At 27.4% G+C, this 24,077-nt stretch overlaps 1 protein-coding gene, 1 long non-coding RNA gene and 1 pseudogene across 2 annotated transcripts; 1 reads left to right on the top strand and 2 right to left on the bottom strand.

The window, feature by feature from the left end:
• Nucleotides 1-723: 723 nt before the first annotated feature.
• On the bottom strand, nucleotides 724-10,081 carry LOC126858859 (nose resistant to fluoxetine protein 6-like). The gene is made up of 13 exons (XM_050609485.1): nucleotides 9,452-10,081; nucleotides 7,761-7,969; nucleotides 6,753-6,937; nucleotides 6,439-6,650; nucleotides 5,390-5,584; nucleotides 5,220-5,313; nucleotides 4,706-5,006; nucleotides 4,058-4,137; nucleotides 3,868-3,963; nucleotides 3,608-3,737; nucleotides 3,021-3,195; nucleotides 2,785-2,927; nucleotides 724-1,603 (listed from the first exon to the last, which is right to left on the bottom strand). Exons 1-13 carry the CDS (start codon nucleotides 9,864-9,866, stop codon nucleotides 1,475-1,477), a joined length of 2,364 nt encoding a protein of 787 aa, XP_050465442.1. The 5' UTR covers nucleotides 9,867-10,081; the 3' UTR covers nucleotides 724-1,474.
• Nucleotides 10,082-15,139: 5,058 nt separating this feature from the next.
• On the bottom strand, nucleotides 15,140-16,937 carry LOC126858872 (uncharacterized). Its single transcript, XR_007688726.1, has 4 exons — nucleotides 16,602-16,937; nucleotides 16,332-16,493; nucleotides 16,112-16,178; nucleotides 15,140-16,014 (listed from the first exon to the last, which is right to left on the bottom strand). It is a non-coding gene; the product is annotated as an uncharacterized LOC126858872 (long non-coding RNA).
• Nucleotides 16,938-21,804: 4,867 nt separating this feature from the next.
• Nucleotides 21,805-23,641, top strand: LOC126858873 (uncharacterized; annotated as a pseudogene).
• The last annotated feature ends 436 nt before the right edge of the window (nucleotides 23,642-24,077 follow it).

The following is a 24,077-nucleotide window of genomic DNA, read 5'->3' on the forward strand; positions in this document are numbered from 1 at the left end:
TCGTCGAGATGAAAAATTTAACGAAAAAGATGATTCTTTTCGACGGCGATTTTTTAAGCTTTGTAGCGATATAATAATGAAAAAACAAAAATTCCGCTTTTTTTTAATAAACTCAAACGCGAGAAACAGCCTGCAGCAGGACGCGGATCATGCTATTTCGGGTAAATAAATTGCAAAACTTACAGCATCGCTTCGCATGAGTTCGTGCCAGATTAACGACAGAGTCTAGAAGAAGTTTCACCGTGAAATTTCATACTATTAGAGGAACGTTTTTCTTTTTTTCTCTCTTTCTTATTAATCCTTCGACAGACTATCATTGGTTGCTCGGTCATGCTGAAAACTCTTTTCTTACGCGGAGACTCTTCGACAATGACTTGCTCGCAACGGCGTATGAGCGGACGATAAAGTAATGTCGAAGATTCTACGTCGAAATAAAAATAAGTGGCAGAGAGATTTTATAAATGTTGATGAGTAGAACGTGCATTGTCTCTTCCGCAAGAAATGATAGAAAGTTTTATGCAAATCAGAGTATTGCTCCATTAATTATTATTACGCAAACTAAACTACATCTCGGTAATATAATCTTTTACACGCGACAAATTATTTTTTTGCAATTTTTACTTTTTATATAAGCAGAATTAAAGTTTTTTTACATATCGACAGGTAATATGTGAATATTTCGAAACTTTTTTTAAAAAGGCAGAATGATTTACAAAGATATTATTTTATATATTCAGATTTTATTTTTATTGATAATTCATTTTTATATTAAGGCATAAGTTGAAAGAAAGATTGTAATTTTTACAAATGCATAACTTGTTAACTTGTCATCGTGTAATGAAGTTAAGAATTAAGAAATGTGATAATCTTACTTGATTATTGAATATTAATCGGCAAGCGTGTAACGATACGATATTTCCGCATAAAGGAAACTAATGAAAACTGTAAAATGGTTTCTACGGTTTCTGAATCTTTGATTAACGCTAATCGTAAATGTTTAGAATTACTCGATGACATGAACAAAAAATGTTTACAATGTTTTGTAAAAAAAAAAAAAAAAAATATATGATTTTTTACATTGATTAAATTACACATCCCCTGCATTTAATTTAAATCGTATCATAATAACACCATAATAGAAAGCTTATACTTGAAATATTGCAATACAAATAATGCAAAGCATTTCTCACATCTTCAGAAACATACAAATATTTTACGCAAACTCTATCTCTATTACATTAAATATAATATAATAAAAAGCATACATTTTATAAATACTGGAATATAAATCATGCAAAGCATTTTTTATATCTTTAGAAATACACAAACATTTTTTCATTTTACACAAACGTTATCTTGATTATATTAAATATACTGTAATAAAAAGCATATATTTTAAATATAAATCTAGCAAAGCATTTTTTACATTTTCGCATAAATATTTGTTTATTTCATACGCAAAGTTCCATTTTCTTTAGAGAGATTTCCAGTTTCTCATGGGATGAACTATTCTCAACAAGGACACTACTGGTGCTTCAAAAAACAAGCACAGGAATAGCGATGCAGCAAATGATGCGAGCACAACTCCGAAAAATAGAAATGCCTGTAAAATACACCGATATTAACTAAAAGAATCTGCTAGTAATAAATGTCCTTTATATATATATATATATATATATATATATATATATATATATATTATTATTATTAAATTACATCAAGTTTTTCTTCATTATTTTAGATAACGTGAAATTAATTTACATTTTTTAGCAAAATTTATGTTAATAAAAAACAATTTGAAAAAATTAAATTATATTGAATTGTATGCAAATATAATTTTTTTTCTGAAAAAAGTGAATTTATTGTTAGCATATTCCGTGAAAAGAAGATATACTTTCTTCGTTACTTTCATAAACGCGTATGAGTCGGGATCTAGCGGCATGTATAGCAATATGCTGATTTTGCATAGATCGGTAATAAAATAAACTGCATTTTATATCCAAATATTTAAATTTTTTAATTGATTTAATTTTTTCGAATTATTTCTTATTTATTTCTCGCAAAATTAGTTTGTATTAAATATAAGGTTCAATATTCGAAAATAGTAACTTTGAAAATTTACATATTAATTAAATTAAAAATTTGTTGAAAATAATATTTATTATTTAATGTAACAAAAATGACATATTTTATAATTTTATTTTTGAATGAATTATATATTCTCTTTTACATCAATCTAAATTTGCTGATAAAGAAGATCTCTTGCATCTTGTATATTGAGATGAAATATGTTTTATAAATAAGCAAATAAGATATCAATGGAGCATTATTTTGATATTTTGATAATGATACTTTTTTTATAAAATATTATTTTGATAAAAAGTACATAAATATTTTATTAAGAAAAATATTTTTTATTCGAGCACACATATGATATTGATTTAATAGTTATTGATCATATTAGCAGATCGGCGTCATTTTTATTTGCATATTTATTCTTCCTTTTTTTTTAATAATTATAAAGATATTAGATATTGCAGAAAGACAAAATTAAATTTTTATGAAATATTTAAAAATATAAAAAAACAACGAAACAATATTTTGAGAATTGCCCCAATAAAAAATTTTCTTTCTCATATAAAAACTTATATATGTATATTAAAAAGCTTATAAAGATTATATGTATATTTTATTATATTTAAAAAAAAATCTAAATTTAAAGAGTAAGATTTTATTATAATAATATAATCGATAGTATTATTTCTGTAATAAAAGAGAAATTACCATAAGGATATGTGAAAGATGCAACGAACTTTCAGTATGCAGCATCATCGCTCGCAAAAGTGCAGGATGCACTAAATAAGCACAATATGTTAATCTGGAAAAAGGATATAGGTACTTCCATGATAATAAATGGGCCACTATACCTGAAAAGCCAAATTAACATAAAATTTTCTATTCTTTAAAATAAAAGTTATATAAATTCTGTATATAATATAATATAATATAATATAATATACCGCCATATCCGCTAACACATGCGATCAAAATCCATGCCAAACAAATTGCCCATCCGGAATGTGATAATGCCATATACAATGCGGACAGTACCGGTCCGAACGAATTTCCGTATAATCCGAATATTATACTAGCCATAGTGGTCAGAGAAATAGACCAACCTATTGCAACCACAGCCTGCAATTATAAATGTCAATAATTTGCGTTTTGCTACTAATTATAAAGAGATTAGTCTACGATTGCATGTATCAATTATGTGATGTAGTATATTACATGTATACTTTTCTATCATACATGTAATCGTTTATATAAAAATCGTTCTTGTGTGTAAGTGTGTGTTTACTTACTTATCTAATTATATTTTTGTATTATTTTTAAATTATGAAATTTGATAATACATATAAAGAGTATGCATCAGTTAAATTAGTAAAGTCACTTATCTTGGCTGACAATAAACTAATATGCAGAAAACGTATTTGTATATAAAATATATAATTATCATAAGAAGAGAAGAAAATTTAAAAAAATCTTTGGCTTGCACTAGAAGCGATACACGAATGGATTTATTTAAGTTTACTCATAGACTTACTTTATTTATATTAATCTTGCAGTTGATCTTGAAGAGATACCAACCGGTGGCCATTCCTATAAGATATGGTCCTATTCGTATCCATGGCTTGTCGTAGAGGCTATCATAGTGCGCGTACGGTTCCTGGATACTGAAACGTTTAATTTTTTGTTTGGGGAGGAGACTTTTTCCGTACTTGATGCACTTTCGGACAAGTAAAATTGATGCGCGAAACGTGTCTTAAATATAGAAATGCGAATGTGTATGTATGCTTCCTGTACCTTGGTACGTGCTTGAGGTTCAAAGTAATTATCGCTGTCGTGACCCATGAGGTGATTAAAAAGAAAGCTCCGATGAATGCTGCTGCCGGTAGAAAGCTGCAAAGAAAAATCGATTAGATAACGTCGTGAATAGCAATTACATTTATGTTATTTGTTTTTCCATTATATTGGCTACTCTCTCTTGGCTCACCTCGCTCCGATTATCAAAATAATTATTCCCATAGTATAGAATTGTGTATCGTTCGCCAGATACCAACTCCAAGTCATACACTATGGATTAAAAGATCAATGTTCGATTAAAATTTGATAGGATATCAATTCTAAAAAAATGCATGATACAGTTTCACGTATGTGCGAATGCATAATGTTAATTATATTTACAAATTAAATCTAATATGTAACTTATGGTTACATATTAATAATTTGCAGGATGAAATGGATGAAAACAATTTAAACGAGAAAATAATAAATTATATGTTAATAATTTACAACTCTCGAAAATTATTTAATATTATCATATTTCTGTTTCATATTTATATATATTTACATTAAGTTTAATATTTTACATATTTAATATTTATTTTAATTCTTAATAAATATGAAACTTTAATGAGTTACAATATCCAGTACTCATATGCAGTATTTGTCATAAACTTTGTTATATACTATGTTATAAGCATTACACTTTTTTTTCTTTTCTATTTAAATCAGTAACTCTTGTCTCACTCAAAGTATAATACGTATAATCAATAGAGAATTTATTGTTAAATTAACTATCGAGATAAATTAATAACATTATGCATTCGATGATTTATAAGTTATGCAAAAATGCGCTTACTCGCTCATTCATATCGAAATAAGTATTTATATACAAGGCGTTCCGCCACCAGAATTTCTCGCACGTTATATGATCCGGTACAAATGGATACACTTTAATTATGGAGTGATCATGATACCATTTCATCGATACTTGAATCAAACCAATCACCAAGAGATAAACTGGAGTCAAGCGGAAGTATCTGTACCACATCATTGCCAGAAATTGCAGGACTTGACCGTGACATCCCTTTATTATCGTTTTCTCTTGTATCTTTTTATTCGCCATTGTACGATAATAAAGGAATGCTACTAAACATCCGCTGAAACAGAGATTACTTTTTTTTTCATTTTTATTTTGATATTTTATGTATTACATGCATGATCTATATCTGTGTGTGTGTGATGCGTTACATTATTTTTATATATATATAATACTTTAAAAAATTTTATATTTTTTATTTTATAAAATTATGCATTCTATCCCAAATTTCTTTCTTTTATTTATTATTCTACATGAAATAGATTAATCATACCTGATAAAAAAAAATGTGTCCACAGAATATGTACCATTACCGATGGGCTGATAAAAAAAGTCATTTTCCGCTATAGTTCGAAACATTTTAGAATCTATGACAAAAATAAAGATATTTTACGGTGAACGTGTCACATGAATTGATTATCTTCTGTATAGTGTTACACGTACCTGAAATTGAGTTAATATATAAGCATGTGTGTACCAGAATTATCCACAGCATCGTGTAAAATTTTAATCCGTGTATCGGTGCTAACGTATCCTCACCGACATTCAGATTACAGAGTTTAGATATATTTACAAGTAAACTGAAAGACAGCAATGCCTCCGATAAAGGTTTTGGTACGACTTTTGGATTACGGACATCTAAAAATATTTGAATATATCATTTATCATAAATTTTCTATCATGAATTGTATCTAATGAAGCATACCTAATTAATTAATTCTTGATTAACTACATAAATCGACAAAAAAATTGTCAAATAACTCTAATCAGAATAGATGTTTTTTATAAATATTCGATCACAAAAAATAATGCTGCTGTCCAAATTACTTTATTACGTCAGATTTTAAATTTTAAGATTAGAAGTCAGCAATTTTTTAATTTAAAATTCAAAATAACTTTAAAACCTGATGGAGTGATTTGGATAGCGGCATTGTTTTTTTGACCAAAAAAATCTATAAGAAACAGCTATTCTGATTAAAATTACTTGACAAAATTTTTTTTGACAAAAAAAGATTTTTGGCAAGTAACTCTAATCAGAGTAGGTGTTTCTTATAGATTTTCACAAAAAACAATGCCGCTGTCCAAATTGCTTCAATTGCTCACGTCAGGTTTTAAAGTTATTTTAAATTTTGAAATAAAAAATTATACTAATTTCTCATCTTAAAATTCAAAATAACTTGAAACCTGACGTGATGGAGTAATTTAGACAGCGGCATTGCTTTTATATTGTTTAAAATCTATAAGAAACATCTACTCTGATGAAAATTACTTAACAAAAATTTCTTCACAGGCTGACAAAAGGTTTTAGAAACATCTATTTTGATTAGAGTTACTTGACAAAAATTTTTTTGTCTGTTTGTGCTATTAATGCTTATAATGCGACAACATTTTGTAAAATTTATGATTTTGCAATTTACATAAATTTATGCTATTTTTACAAACATGAAAAAATTATAACAAAAGAACATTATTATTGTTTTTTGACGAGATACCCAAGGAACCGTTGTGCTTCGTCACAGTCCATAATTTCGAGATTGTAATTCGTCGATCGAAATTTCCATTAGATCTCAGGGATGTCGATTCCTTCATGATTGTAATATTGTTGTTATCTCTTTGATTTGCTCTGCGCAAGATTTTATAACGCAGTATAACATCATAAAATGTGCCCATAAGTATAAGTATGCACACAATGACGAAAGAAACTCTGGAACACACATATGTATGCATTTCTATAACTATAAAGACTCTAGCTCAAAAACTTTTTATAATATTTTCTCCGGCATGATTTATATGTATATAATATTACAATAAAATATAGAATGTTGTATCTTCCCAAAATGTATATCCTTTTGAAAGATTTCGTATATGATTGATAGTAATCCTTGACGACAAACTTATACTAGATTGATTTTGTACGAAATACAGAAGTTTCTCGATATCCTTTGTGTCGCATACGATTGGCATACATAATCCAAGCGTAATATTTTGAATCTGGAAAATAAGATTAATTTACAATTATTGTAAATACTCAACATATACTAGAGAGATATATTTTTTTAACTCATATAAAACAAATTTAAAATATACTTAACGGTACCTAATTTAGTCTTTCTTTTTAATTTGTACTAGTTGAAACAATAATTTTGCCTATTTAATTTTTTATTCTTATAAATGCAGTAAGATGCATGAGAGTAGTACATTTATAAATTTCTTTAATGAAATCGAGAAGTGATATAATCATATATCAAAATATATAAGCCTGTTATATAAAAAATGCATTAACATTTTTACAGATCATTAATATTAGCCGATATTAAGTAACAAAACTTGGAGCTTTTATTTCTGGCAAATATATATTATTATTATCGGTGAAAGAGAGAGAGAGAGAGAGTGCGATACCGAAAAATTATTATATAATTTTATTTTACATATAATCTTATTATAACATCTTGATTGTTGCATCATAATTTATCAGAGAATTATGAAAATTATTTAATAATAAATGATTTCGGAATTATTTGTTTTATTTACATTTATTCATCGTTCAACAGATAACATTAATAAAATGTCAAAAAATGTAAAATACGATTTTCAAAGAAATGTAAATGAGATTTTTATACAATTGGTGAATAAAAATGATAAGACATTAATGTGATAATATTTTTTACAATTATTATACACTTGTAACGTTATATCAAAATTTTATATATAACTTATTATACTCGAAATAGTATATATCTAACATTTCATTTAGTAAAATTATTAAAGTAATTCAGATTATATTAGATTATCAAAGTTTGTAAACTTTTATTACCTCATTTCCAAACTTCAGGATTTCAAGCATAAGATTGATGGAGTTTACGCTGACGCGAAAGGGCGGTAATTCTTTGCTTCGTTGGAGTTTTTCATTCTTTTGCCATTCTATGAATTCGTTTTCCATTTTGCGACATTGATTTGGATCTCCAATCCAAAATTTATTAGCAGAAAATGCGCCCCATGTATATTTACCGTCCGCATCCATCACTGAAAGCGACAAATATAAATCTCGATATAAAGAGTTAACGATTTCTTAAAAAAAAAAAATGACATAATATAAAAATCATGCAAATTTAATGATAATAATGCATGCTTATTACAGCATGTTCAAGCGCGTGATCTTATTGTGCCTATCTCGCTCGATTACTTTCTCTTTTCCTACAGGAAACATTAGACCGCATCTTTCACTTACTTAAGTGATTGTTACATGTTTCGAGAGTATCATTAATATCAATGTCCTGGAAGTAATTACTAAAAATAAGCTTTCACATTTTATTTCAAATTGGTTTATTCTACATTTCTTAAATGAAATTATTATTTAATTTTGTGATATAAGTCATAGTCTATTAGAATAATAAAAAATTAAATAATAATTATAAATAATTTAGAGCAAAAAATTTACCAACAATTGAATTTATATTATTATTTTTTTTATATATATTTATAGTTAATTTTACCGAATTGTTTGTAAATATAATAATTTATACTTAATATTCCTTTATATCATTTAAAGAATATTGAAAAATGCTATTATAATACAGCTATTATAATACATTGGAATAAAAATAATATTTATTTAAAAATGATGTATGTATTTAAAAAACAATATCAATATCACTTTCGGCACTTAAAAAGTAGCTAACTTCCTAAGATGTCAATAGATGACAATAATGACACATGACTAAAATATCAATTAACAGCATTTCCAGCTTATTGAAAAGTATATGCATCTCGTGTTACATGACATAAATAAAACAAATATCTTTTCTTGAAATAACAGATAATCTTAATCTTGTCAAGGAAAGCCATTATGCAGATAATGAAAGGAGATCTTTAATCAATCTGTTTAATGATGCCACATTATCAGTAATACAAATTATCGTATAAAACTGTAATTTTCTTCAATGTTGCAATCGTCTTCAATATGCTTAAATTATTGAATATAAAATCTTGTCCATTGTTGCAATCTTTTTTAATATGCAACCTTCTCTAAATATTTTTGATTTGCAGTTTGTGATTTTTAATAACAATGTGTTGAGAGAATAAAACTAACTACTTGCCTGATTTCTTATTTAATGCAAATGCATTTTTTAGCGGAGTATTTATAATTCTTTCTTTTTACTTTTTATAAGCTAATTTATGTTATTATAAATTAATCCATATAAATAATTCTTTTATCGTGTTATCTATATATTGCAATTCTGTTTTTAAAATTTATTATTATTTTGAATTTAATCAACTTTCGTGCATTTGATTTATGTACATGAGATGTGTATGATAAATATTATAAAATTTATTTCATATATTTATTTTTTTCATGGATTAATTTTTTTGACATGTGTTTTGACATTTGTTCTATAAGAAGAAAATTTTCTTTTAACACACAAATTACTTTAAAAACTTTAATTACAAACTGTTGCCGTTTATCCATGTATATTATTATAATTTTTTTTTTTAAGTTACACTTACTTTTTAGAGCCCAATTTGCTTTCCTCGATACGCCCATCATGTAACGAGTAATATCTTCACCGCATGATAACGAAATATCTGCATCTCGGTACGTCTCGTTCTTCCAGATTCGCGAGATGACAATTGGATTCCAGATTTCCAAAAATTGATCACCATCCCAAAGTTTTTTCTCATTATTTCTGTCATTTGGTGCAGTCGCATTGTTCGATGAAAGCTTGAATTCGTCTTTATCATGAATAAGCTGTTCCGTAAAATTCTTCCAGATATTCTCATTAGTAATAGATTCCTCTATTGACAGTTGATCTTGCGAGGATAATATGGTTTCAGTCACATTTGAACATATTACGAATTGATACAATAATAGTAGATACAATATAATTTTGTAGTGTAACATTCTTACAGAAATATGTTCCATCAAAGAAATGTTAAAATTTGTCGCATTAAACAATCATTACAATAACTACAAATTCTATCACAAATCTTCCTTAAATATTTAAAATAAACTTCAGAAAAAATATCTTGAATTACATGTAGAAATAAAGCAAAATGAAAAACTAAAACAATTTACAAAATTGATGGAAGCAATTGGATATTGATGATGTAATTTATACTAAATATATATTTCTTCGAAAATTTTATGTTTTATTCTATAAGATTTATATGCGTAAATGTCGATAACGTTAGTTATACTGTACTTATACCTTCGAATGCATGTTTAATATATATATTCTAGTCATCAACTCCCACCCTTAAGCGTCTATCAACTTCACGTCTATTCCTTAGAAGGTAACAAATCGTTATTATCACATTAGTGCACGCATGTGCACAGATGAATTCAGTTACTTAACTTTGCGTGAGCAATTTATATTCGTCGACGATGTTTCTTCCGTGACAAGCGATATTTCTTTTGAAAAAAATGAATTTCTTCTAGATTAAAAGAAATGAGAAGAAATTAAAATTAAATCTTTAACTGTTTTCAAATAAGGGAAGAGTTTAAAAATTTGTTTTCGTCTTTTTATTTTTTTGTTGCTATGTGTGCTTTGTATATCTCTTTTAATTCTTATTGATGGATTAATTATCTTTGTTTTATTTTTTTACATAATTTTAATAAATAAAAATTTACTTTAATAATAAATTTATCTTCTAAAATCTAAAGAAAAGTGTCTTTTTTTCCGTAAGACTGAATAAACTGATCAATCGTATAAATTAAAAGAAAATGTTTTAAAAACTTATAATGTAAAGTTATGATTAAAATTTTAATATTATAATTCTGATATTTAAATAAAATTGAGTCCAAAATTTTTTTAGTTTTGTACAATTTTTTCTATTTACTTTAATTTATTTAAAAAATATATCTACTATATCTTAAATGTATTTTTTAGATAAATTAAAATAAATAAATTGATAAAAAATAATATATAATAATATAATATAAAATATAATAATATAAAATAATATAAAATAAATTCATAAGTCCAAATAAAAAAAATTGTGAAAATACTAAAAAATTTTTAATTTAATCTTATTTCAAAAATTTTTATTCATGATTCTTCGACTTTGTAAAACAATTTTTTTTTAATTTTATTTATTTTTATGCGATTCATTGGTTTCATTAGTTTTACGGAAAACATTAGTGCGATATCGTTAAACACATGAGTTTCTCTTTTTATCGCAACGCACGTTACATCTTAAGAGCGTAATAAAAAAAGTCGATTTACTAGAATAGGGATTGGTAGTTGTTGTGTAAGTATATTGGTCTCACAACTTTTGTCTCTATGTTGAACAGGTCGTCATTGACTTTCACACAGCTCTCATATGTAATGAAAATGATAATAAACGATAATTTTGTCCAATGCACTATCATTCATAAATTATACCTAGTTTTACAGAATAATAACACAAAATTAAACAAATTATACACGTGATTAAACAAATTATTTGTCTTTTATTTTTTTATCTTCATTATTGATCTATAATAAATTAAAAGTTCCGTATTAGAAACTTTCCTTATTTATTGCACTATTTTTTATTTTTTATTTTGTGCTGAAAATCGGGAGTACCATGTTATAATGCATATAAATATATAAATATATATATATATATATATATATATATATATATATATGATATATGTATTATTGTGTGTGTGTGTGTGTGTGCGTGCGTGCGTGCGTGCGTGCGTGCGTGCGTGCGTGCGTGCGTGCGTGTGTGTGTGTGTGTGTGTGTTTGTGTGTGTGTGTGTTTGTGTGTGTATGTATAAGGATTCAGTCACTCCCGAACAAAATATGCTTTTGAAAAATATAACAAAAACGTATAATTTATATGCACTAGTTAAATTATTATTCAAGTAAATAATATATTCTAAACAGCATATGTTCCTAAAAAATGTTTAAAAGACTTAAAGACGTCTTATCGTTTTTTAGACATGTTTAACAATATAAGATGTTTTTTGGCTTTATTATACTATCTGGGATGTGTGAGGATGCGAGAATCTAATATGTAATGGAAAATCTAGATTTCTAGATGTATATTTAATTATTATCATGGTGTATAATTCCTATGAAATTGCTAAATTACTGTGAATAATTTTTCCATATTTTTTAAGCCTTTTTTTTGTAATTGCTTTCATTTCTATGACTTTTATTACATTATGCAATTTCATATAGAATGAAAAAATGCACATTCAATGCAATTTAATATAAATATACATATATTGTAGTAAATTAGCTTTAAAAAATAACATATATTATTAGGTTACATTTTTATATTAGCAGTATATATATATCGTTTGTATCGTGCGGCGATTAATCGACGATCAAACGAAAATATTAACTTTAGATTTTCAAACGTTAAACGACGTTATCATGAGGTTTTCAGACGTTAAACGACGTTATCTTGAGGTTTTGGGACGTTAAATGACGTTATCATGAGGTTTTCAGACGTTAAATGGCGTTATCTTGAGGTTTTCAGACGTTAAACGACGTTTTTCGTTAAATAACGACGTATTGCTTGAGTTAAACGACATTTTTCGTTAAATAACGTCGTATTGCTTACGTTTTTCGTTATATAACGGCGTATTGCTTGAGTTAAACGACATTTTTCGTTAAATAACGTCGTATTGCTTACGTTTTTCGTTATATAACGGCGTATTGCTTGCGTTTATCGACGTTTTTCGTTAAATAATGACGTATTTGTTACTAATATTGAATTTCCCGCAAAGATTTTTTCTATCAAAGGGTGAGTAAAATAAAAACAATTATTTATTCCGTAAATTTATGTCAATATGATTATTTCGACATTAATTTAAATTAATTAAAAATTAAAAATCTTATGACACTTTTTACCTTATCAATTAATCAAATATAAAAAGTAGACAATTATTATCAATTGTCCATAGCAACAAAATTCTTTCAGTTTCTTTAATTTCTTTACAGTGCTCTCTAAATCGATTAGTTAAATTGTGCATTTGACTTTTTCAACATTTAATTTTTATTATTAGAATATGTAAATGCTAATCGCAGCGATTATCAACTTAGATTTAAAAATTTTAAATTAAAAATTTTTTATTATATTCAAATATTTTCCTGACATTTTAAAAATGAGTTTTATCAGATAGACCCAGCATCGATAAACATCTTTAAATATGCACACTTGAATTAGATTTTTGCAATAGGTAATTAATTTTGAACTGAGATCTTGTAACAAATGAGATACTCTAATACAATCATTTTTTTAAGAAAATATAAATTAATCGAGAAATTTATAAGAAAACAAAGAAACAAAATGATACACTAAATTTGCTATGTTCATACGTATGTTTTAACAATGTCGCACAAGAGTATTTGATAATAAAAAAATTAATTATAAATTTATAAATAAAAAGTAATGCGTTAAATTTTCGTCATTTGTATATTTATTTAAAAATAAAATTTTATTTAAAGATTGTACCTGGTTATACAATGTTACATATGTTTGTAAAATGACGGATGTTTCTTATATCAGGACTAGTGTTGCTTCCTTTTCCAGAAAGAATTCTGCCTCTGATTTCTCTTAAGTTTTTTGGAATTTTCTTCTCTTTTCAATATTCAGGGTGCTCTAAAAAATTAATTTAGGGAGATATTCCTCATATCTAAAAGATGAAAAAATGTTATATATCAACATATATATTAAATATATGAACATGGATACGATACGATACGATATATGAACATGGAACGCGGAAACATTTTTTTTTTAGCAGTTATGTTGAAAATATTTCTTACACAAGAAACAATTTAGGATTAAACATTGTGAACGACAATCGTTTAATCAGTAGGTTTTATTTACATTTGTTGTTAGTTACATTATACATTGTATATACAATTACAATAAACCTTGTTTCACGCACGATCTACAGAATTGAACTGAAATGTGATCTGCCAATTTCAAAGGATGCGCATATTGTTATTCAGCTACTATTATTCATGTAAACTCATATTAGTAATCAAAATAAACAAGTAATTATAACATTAAAGATCAATTTTTTTCTGATTTCTGCCTGGTAGATAAGGTCACTATGAAACCGGTTAACATTCGATAAAAATATTTAAATAATATTATATTGCCGTAAAATATCCGTTATTATTATTTTTTTTCACAATAAAGTCTTTTTTAATGCGTGTTTCTTTTTTTTAAATGAAATAGTTTTTACAATTAAATAGGAAAATTGGCAAATAAAAATTAAGGCGCGAGTATACTAAAAAAAATGTTTTGCTGATATAAGTAAATTTCTAAGTGTTACAACAAAAATTTATTGCTATTTTTCGTATCTTCTAGAATATTGTTTATCACATATAGAATTTATAGCAGCAATATTTTTGTAATATCTTCTAGAAAATTTATATCTCATTACCAAAGATTAATCACTGCAGAGAATAAATATGAGTTTTGACACTATAGCTAGAGCGATCTTTGTGAAAAAATAGCTGCCGATTATAATTGCAGCATCAAAATAATATAGCAACATATTCTAGATGTCACAGCTAACTTAGTTTTATTATATTAGCTAAATTGATTATACAGATGTTCGGAGTCAATTACATCACTCGTCATATACAGGTAAAATTGAAGAGAAAAGTCCTTTACAGTTTTGCGATTTTCATAATAATTATTGAGAAATTAATTATTGCGAAAATCATAAAGTAATAAAGGACTTTTCTTCTGGGTTTTACCTACTTTATATCTGCACACGACACGGATGATCCGATTGACTGGATAATTTTTTAGCGTACCTAAAATGCTAAACAAATGTATTCAATTTAGAAAAAGAGAGACGCGTTGACCAACATGGCCACTATATCTTTGTATTCAGAAATAATAAAAAGTCAAATTACTATCTCTGTATTGTTATTACTACCTTTCTGATTCATAGTAATTATTTGACCTACCATTATTCGTGAACAGAAAGAAAAAAAATAGCGTGGCCTATGTATTTTTTCTTATAAAATGTATCTATGTTTATAAGATCAGTATTTATGTTTATAGATAAAACTCTCTTAAGTAATAAGGGGAAATATATTAATATATTGATAAATGATAAAACCATCTTATTATAAAGAATAAAGTTTATTTCCAACCAAATAACTAATATATTAATATATTATAACTATAATTAATATATTATAATTAAAACTATAGATATAACTTCTTACAATGAATAAGAGAGAGTGCTTTATTACATATTTCTTAAGTTGCTAAAATAAATGATGCAATGTAACATTGTTTTCCATTTGCCTTTATAAAATAACAAAGGTAAATATTCTACTCTCGGGAGAATACTCTAAGTGAGTTGCATGAATAATCTTGAAACACAAATTCGTCTTACTGGGGATTGAACTAAAAATTGTATCTCCGCATCAAGAATTACATAACAAGCATCTATATCATCCACAAATGCTCCACAAACAAAAATAAAACTTATTCATATAAGTTGAAATATTTTCCACTTCCTTTCTTTTCTTGTTCTACTTGTGCGATTTCTGGAATCGTTTTGCTTTTAAGCTTACTTTTAACATTAGCATTTCTTTTGTTATTATCTTTGCCTTTATTTTTGTTTGTAAACCGAGATTTGGCATGTAATTTTACAATTCTTAGTTTAGCAGTATCCGTCCAATACTCTACGATTGTTGACCAAAGCTCTATGTTCTCTTCAAGAAAGTTAAGCTTTCCTTGTAGACTATCATCTACTTAAATAAAATAAAACTATAGAAATGCTATAAAATTATATAGAATAAATTACAAAATAAATTACAAAAATATAAATAACAAAAAAAGTTTAAAGTAAACCTTTTCATTTTCAATATTCATTTAACATTATTAGAAAAAAAAATGCAAATAAAAAATCGCACAATCAACCTTCTAAATCATCTTGAAAGTCTTGAGTCTCAGAGTCTAATTGATCTCCTTGTTTTGATTAATAATACCGAGCGCTTTGAATTCCTTCCGAATAGAATAGTATTAATTAATTTGCCTTTAGCCAAAAGTTTCCTTCCATTTGAATATTTGTATGAAATAAAATAAAGATCCTGTCAAAGTAAGATCAGTGTAAATGCAAAATATATATAAAAAGTGTAACTATATATATTTGATAATAACACAAGCCCACGATTTATATTATCTTACACTGTCTTCTTCAGAAAATATATGTTGTATAGCACCTACAAATTCAGCGAAGCCAGTAGTTGAAATTCTGAGAAAAGAGAAATATAAACATTCTAAGAAAAAGAGACAACTTGAAGTAATTTAAAAAAAAAATATTGTAGGAGGATTAATCTAAAATATTCAATAAATAAATCAATCTTACTAAACAATATAAAATCAATAGGCTTACAAATAGACTTACTTTTCAGATTTGCTTAATTCATCTTCAACAATAATTTCTGTTAATTTCTATAATAAATAATCCTTATCCTGTTTCAAACAAGGGCCTTGCTTCGCTAGTTGTAATATTACCCGTAGTCTTGCATTTACTCGTAGCCGATTTACTTAAAAAAATTCGAAGTTGCTAAAAAGAAGATTCAAAATTCTTGGAAAATGTAAACCAAATTTTTTAGATACACAATATGTATTGTGTACAAAAACACCTTAGAATATCAGATTATTGATAACTTACCTCACCTCGTATCACATTGGGTTCATTATTCTCTCGACTCCTTTTTGAAGATATATTTTTTGATATATTTTTTTCTTGAATGTTTTCTAATGATAAATTTAAAATATCCTGTGTAAATTAAATATCCAACAATCAGAAACTTTTGTTATACTTTTTATGAAATAAATATTTAAGGTAAATATTAAAATATTCTTACTGATTTAGATGAAGAAGGAATAGGATTATTCTCATTTCTGTCATAAATATGTGATATTTTAAAATCGTTATTAATATTTCAAAATAGACAGAAAAAATTAAGAATAAAGTAATAAATTAAAGAATTTTTAATTACATAAAGATTTTATTCTAAAGATATACTTTATATTAAAAAAAATTTAATGTAAATTCTAGTGTGTGTGTAATAAACTTTTTTGCCATATTCATATTATTCATATTATTTAATAGATTAGATTAGTAAAATATATCAAAAATTTTCTTTTCAATTCATACATTGACAAGCAACTATAAATCTTTATCAAATGTCACAAAATTTATTTTCATTAAAAATATAAGACATAAATTTACATTTAATATTATATATATATATATATATATATATATATATTTAATAAAATATAATATAAAAATTATATTTAATAAAAATATAATTTTTTTTTATTTATATTTAATAAAAAATTAAAAAAAAAGACAGCTTTGAGTATATTTTAATGTAAAAAAATATTATATTTAAATAATAATATTTTAAATAAATATACTTTTGTATAAAATAATTATTTAAATTTCCTATAAAAATAATGATATCAAAAAATGCGCTAAAAGCATAAAAATTTATGCTATAAAATATTTTTATTTTATTGTTTTCAATATTAAAAAAAATTATATTTAATAAATCGCATTATAATTAAAGTAATAATATTGCTAAAATAAAAGTTATTTTCTAAATAACTAAATGCACAATATACGCATCTAAGGCATTGATATAATTATTGAAAAAAAATTTCTCATAAATTCTAAATCGCTTAAGACAAACTTACATCAAAGTATAAAAACTTGGCGTGCCCGGGTCGGAGGAGGCTTCGTTTGCCTACAACGTTTTGCCGACAGCTTCAATTGCCGACATTCCCGATTGCCTACAGAGCGATTGCCTACAAGCATTATTGTACACATATAAAAATTAAAAATACAAACGTACGTTTGTACACATTTCATTCTTGTGCACATACACATTGTACACATGACATTATTGCGCACATTCACATTGTACACATTCGTTTGATATTAGCCGACGATTAACACTTTTTTAAAATAATTATGTGTGAAATCAATTGTATTTTGTTTGTAAATGATTGTAGTGCATTTATTTTTGTTTGTTAGTTCATAATTAATTATTTAATTATAGACCATGAAACTAGCCGACATGTACTATAAAATTACAAAAATAGATGTAAAATCGATTGTATTTTGTTTGTAGATGATTGTAGTGCATTTATTTTTGTTTGTTAATTTATAATTAATTTTTAATTAATTATTTAAAGTTTGAAATATACTAAAGTACATGCATGGACAGGAAGCACGCGCGCGCGCGTATGCGCACACACATACACGGGGGTGCAAGGGCGGCCTTCGGCCCCTCTCCCGCACCCGCCCTGCCGGTAGGCTGGGTGGACCTTGCTTTACATTGTAATACAATTGATTTCATACATAATTATTTAAAAAAAGTGTTAGTCGTCGGCTAATATCATACGAATGTGTACAATGTGCGCAATAATGTTATGTGTACAATGTATATATGCACAATAATGTCATGTGCACAATGTGTATGTGCACAATAATGTCATGTGTACAATGTGTATGTGCACAATAATAACATGTGTATAAACGTACGATCGTATTTTTAATTTTTATATGTGTACAATAATGCTTGTAGGCACGCTAAGTTTTTATACCTTGATGTAAGTTTGTCTTATGCTACTTAGAATTTATGAGAAATTTTTTTCAATAACTATATTCCAAAGCCTTAGATGCGTATATTGTGCATTTAGTTATTTAAAAAATAACTTTTATTTTAGCAATATTATTACTTTAATTATAATGCAATTTATTAAATATAATTTTTCTTAATATTGAAAACAATAAAATAAAAATATTTTATAGCATAAATTTTTATTGACGCTTTTGACGCATTTTTTGATATCATTATTTTTATAGAAAATTTAAATAATTATTTTATACAAAAATATATTTATTTAAAATGTTATTATTTAAATATAATATTTTTTCACATAGCGCGTGTACTTGATGCCTTTTTATTACCTTTTTAAAAGGTAATTTTTTTACTGATATCATTCTTTTTTTTCATCAAAATACAACAATTCTTTTTGTTTATATTTATTTTTACATTATATATATATATATATATATATATATATTTATTTATTTATTTTTATATTTATTTTTTCATTTTTGTTACGTATTTTTATATATATTTTTTTAATTTTTTGGTTTGAGATACTTTTACACAATGCATCTCGCCGTTACAACGCGTGATCTTTGCTTCGCGTGACTTGGCGCGAGAGGAAGAATTTTTTTTTATTTTTCACTATTTGCGATATATCAATATCTCTTATATTAATATCTCTTAATATTATTCCACGATATTTTTATTTCATCTATTGCATTCTTGTATTAAAAATTATTAATATCAGTTATCAATTAAATTAACCTTGCCTAATAAATCGCCTTATCAAATTAACCTGTCACTCATTAATGTCAAAATTTTGTCAAAAGCAGGCACGAACAGTAACATCATGAAGCGCCATTAATGCAATCTTATGGCAAACGCTCCAACCGTATAAATTTTCGTGCGCATTGGGGACTTGAGGCGGCGATGATGACAAAGATATATCTTAAATTTTAGACATTTTGACTTTCTATTATATTATCTCCGTTCATGATATAGGTAGAAAAAAATAAAGACATTTTTATTACATAATTCAAATCCAAGCTATCAATTGAGCCTACTAAAAATACGATCGGTTCAGCCGTTATTGATGTCCGATAATCTAATATACTCGCACCTTGTCCGTTGCACCGATTCGCGTGAAGATATCCGGAGTTCCTCGCTGCTTTACATTGAACTTGGCGCCAGACACTACCGTGTCTCTTGATATATGTCTGCAATGAGAATAATTAGTTGCCTTTAATATTCTTTATAATTCTTTATAATTTTCAACACTATATTAACTAATTATGTCATACCTCTATTAATTCACTTTTATTCTTCTTAATTAATTCTTTTAAATTTTTTATAAATCTCATTCTATGGCCAGGAATTGGAATGAGAGAATGTAATACATCCTTTCATTCCACATCAGGTTTTAATAGAGTTTTAAGTTCATCAACCTCTATACAATTATCTACAAAATATAAACATTTAAATATGTGATAAAATGCTTGTTTGATTGTCATATATATTTAACTTCTACGTAACACGTTTTATCAATAAATAAAAATATATCACATTTATGTCTTATATTTCCTAAATTTACATCCGAAAATGAACTTTATGATATTTGAGAAAGATTTATAATTATTTGTTAATGTACAAATTATAGAGAAGAGAGAATAAATTTTTGTTAACATTATGTGTTAACTATGAATGATGTAAAAGCTAATTTATTCCAATATAAATTGCGAAAAATTCATGTAATTGTTTATCTGATTGCAATAGCTAATAAGTAAACTATATGATATTTATTTTCGTACTTACTTTGAAACGCCGATGCGAATTAATCGAGATTCCATGTCTTTAAAATATCAGGAAATCGTCATAACGATAATCATATCATCGTTATTACCTGGCATGATCATAATGAACACAAATTTCACAAAAATATTTTTTAATGCGATTATTCTAAGAACGCATTCTAACTTCTTCACTTTTTGCTGCTCACTGCACAATAAATCGATACAGATTTGCATGCAGTGATGCCAGAATGTCCACGCTAGAAACACGCAACCTACAGAGTGTTCTGCGCATCACTACTTGCTGCGTAATAACAGTTAAGTGCGAAACATTGTTTAAAAAAAGCTAGACAGATTGGATGTGTCATATAAATATGTTAGGTGTAAGAATCATATATTCATTTGTTTCTTGTTACTAATCTTTTCTGTGCCACAGCCAAACTTTATAACAATTATATTTGATCTTAACATGTATAAGCACCACAGAAAAACTTCTTTCTAAATTTTATAAACAGTTCAGATATAAATTCTGTCTCTATCACTTAAATTAATTAAGTGTAAAACATATGCGATATTACAGTACTTACTAATCATTTATATACATCAGTTAATTTTGCGCACCCAGAAAATTTTTGCTATAGTTGCAAAACCACTTTTTTTAGTATATTGGTATGCAAACTTATTATTGTTAAATTTTATTAACAAATGTGCATTAAGAATCTATGTTTTAGATCGTTTTCTGGTCCATCTTCAGCAATGAATATAAATATATAACGATCGCATTAGAATTTTGAAACTTGACATAGACAATATTTTTTGTTGCAGTCAAATTTTATATTAAAATTAATAATTAGAAAGGAAAGACTAGAAATCATTAAAACTCACTAGAATCTGTACAAATTAGTGAAATGTTATTGCACATATTTCCGTCGATGATTTATAATATAATAATGATTAAATGTTAACTGGTATGGTCACAAAAACTATCATAAAGATGATCAAGTAAAGGTAAAAAAAACATGATAAACAAATTAAAAATAAATTCTACAAAAAACAAGATAAACTGCTTAAATTCTACGCGAATTTTAGTGAGTTCTTTTTTTCTGATTATTCTTTCTAATGTTAATTTAGAATTTGACTGCAAAAAAAAAATATTGTGTATGTCAAAATTGTCTTAAAATTCGAATATCGATAATCTTTATATATTTATTTTATATGGCAAAGATGGATCAAAAAAGTCTAAAATGCACATTTTTTTATATACATTTGTTAATATAATTTAATAATGATAAGCACATCAATACTTGCGCCTTGATTCAGTTTTCTTACTTAATTGTTACTACATCCTGAGCCTATTGCTGTTATTATTAAAATAATTTTTAATTATGCCTTTTTTTCTCAAAAATAGGTTCAGTATTTGGAATTTTGCAAATCTCTACAATTTGAATCGTCACACAAAATGAGATAGTCCAATGAACTGCAAGAAATGTTCGAGGAGAATTTATTGAATTTGGTGCTAAACACTGCCAGGTTTTTTGATGATTACGCAGAAAATAACATCGTTTTCGAGAAAGAAATCCAGAGAAATAATAATAATTTCGTGAGCGACTTTAAATCAACTACAAATGGTTGCGATAAGTCGGCTCCTGTTTTATTGAATTCCCTTATCGATCAACACAAGAAATTTATATGTGCAAACAAGAACTCGGCAACAATAATTTACCGATGGATTTTAATCGGTGGACACTCAAGGAACAATACGATCATCTCGTAAGCAACACTAGTAAATATTTTCCAAACATACCCGAATCCCTGAGATTCGTTTTGCCGGCGACTTTCGAGGATGGAGACTGCGGTCAACCGGTGAATGAGAGGCCGAGTTGGCTAGACATGGACAAGTTTTATCGACGGCAACAATTTGCCTTGCGTTATATTTGCGTTCTCTCCATAAGCAACCTGATGGAGCTATTGCAAATATTCAGCTTTGCCGATGGATTAAAGCCATTGATCCTCAGCCAGAAGTCCAATACGCCGTATCGCGTCTTCAAGCGCTACTTATCATCAATTAACCGTTTCAGAAACTGGTACACAAGCGATCCTTGGTGCGAAAGAACGCAAGCCTTTCGTGACATCCAGACAGTACAAAGGATGCTTCGCACCATGAGAAAAAATTGTGCAGCATGAGCGATGAGCAGATCGACCTGGCTAGCGAGATTTCGCATATAAAATGTCCGGCGTTTAAAACGATTGCGAGAGACTTCGCGGATGTGTCCAATGGCGAAAAGCCGGCAATGCCCGTATATGATGTTAAGGATGAAGGGTTTGAATCAGGGCGACATATCGGGCACGCAGTTTGCCTGCATGGGTCTGATAGTGCTCTATCCGGAGCAGTTTGGAGTGTATGACGCCAGTGACGAAGATCTAGAAGCGTTCTGTCATCTTTGGCGAAGGCTAGGTTACCTGCTGGGCATCGAGGATCGATATAATTTTTGCCGCGGCAGTTTGCAGGACGTATGTCAACGTCTCAAGGACTTTATCGAACATTGGGTAAAGCCAAACTTTTGCACGGTGACGACGGAATGGGAGCACATGAGTTTATGCTTCTACAAGGGCATCGGTATGATATCTTTGGCTTCAACAATTATAAAGTCTTTCTGTTCTACCTATGCGACATGTTCAAGCTCAACATGCCTCGCCTGTACAATTCTTTCAGTTTGTCAGAAAGAATAATGTACACAGAGTTTCTGTTCCGTTATTTAATCAAATTGCCTGGTGTTCTTTCCTTCATAAATGTCATGTTTCACAAAAATCTGAATCAAGCGGCAGACTTAGGACCTAAAGAACATGCCAAGCTTAAAGAGAAGTCATCCAGGATTGTCCCGAACATTGTCATCTAAGATATATCTTTGATGTTAAATTTGAAGTTTTTGCGTTCTTCACTTATTATTGTGATAGCACAGATTAATAGACAGATAGCCAAAGGCCCGCATGAAAGCGCGACCGGCATTTCCGTGCAACACACTTTGCCCCTGGTTTGAGTTTGGGCTAAATTATGTTGACTTTATCAAAAGACTTTGCCCTTGATTCGAGTCCAGGCTAAATTCCTTTCATTTTATCAACATACTTTGCCCCTGATGCGAGTTTAGGCTAATTCATCATGAGACGAATGAAATGTGAGAGAGACTTGTCTCTTATTGTCTCGCTCGCTCCTGAGACAATGATAAGAGTGAGCGAGACAATGACAAAAGTGAGCGAGAGGAAAATAGCAAAGAAGATTCGAGGATCAAGATCGAGCTTTTATGAATGCTGCTATTATTGTTTAATAAATAATAATAAAATTTTATTAATAATAAATTAATAATACATTTTTATTATTTAATAATGTATTTAGCTCTCTTTTACAAATTGTTTTAATTTCTCATCGCCCACTTGTCGGCAATAAGCTTGTAGCAAACGATATGAGCATTGAGAGTGAGCAAGATGAATATATGAATGCGAGTAAGACAATATAGGAATGAGACAATCATATACAGGGTGTCCGAAAATTCGCGCAACACTTTTTAAGGAAAGGTAGAGGGTGTTATTCTGAACAGAAAAATCCTGTATCATTTTCTTCTATAATGTTTAATAAAAGAGTTATTATTGAGTGAAGTCTGACTTATCATCGCCGATCTTCAGCCGAGCGCACATTGATGAGCCGTCATAAACATCTGGCGCTCACGCACACTACCA

Source organism: Cataglyphis hispanica, chromosome 2, assembly GCF_021464435.1.
Source record: "Cataglyphis hispanica isolate Lineage 1 chromosome 2, ULB_Chis1_1.0, whole genome shotgun sequence".
NCBI lineage: Eukaryota > Metazoa > Arthropoda > Insecta > Hymenoptera > Formicidae > Cataglyphis > Cataglyphis hispanica.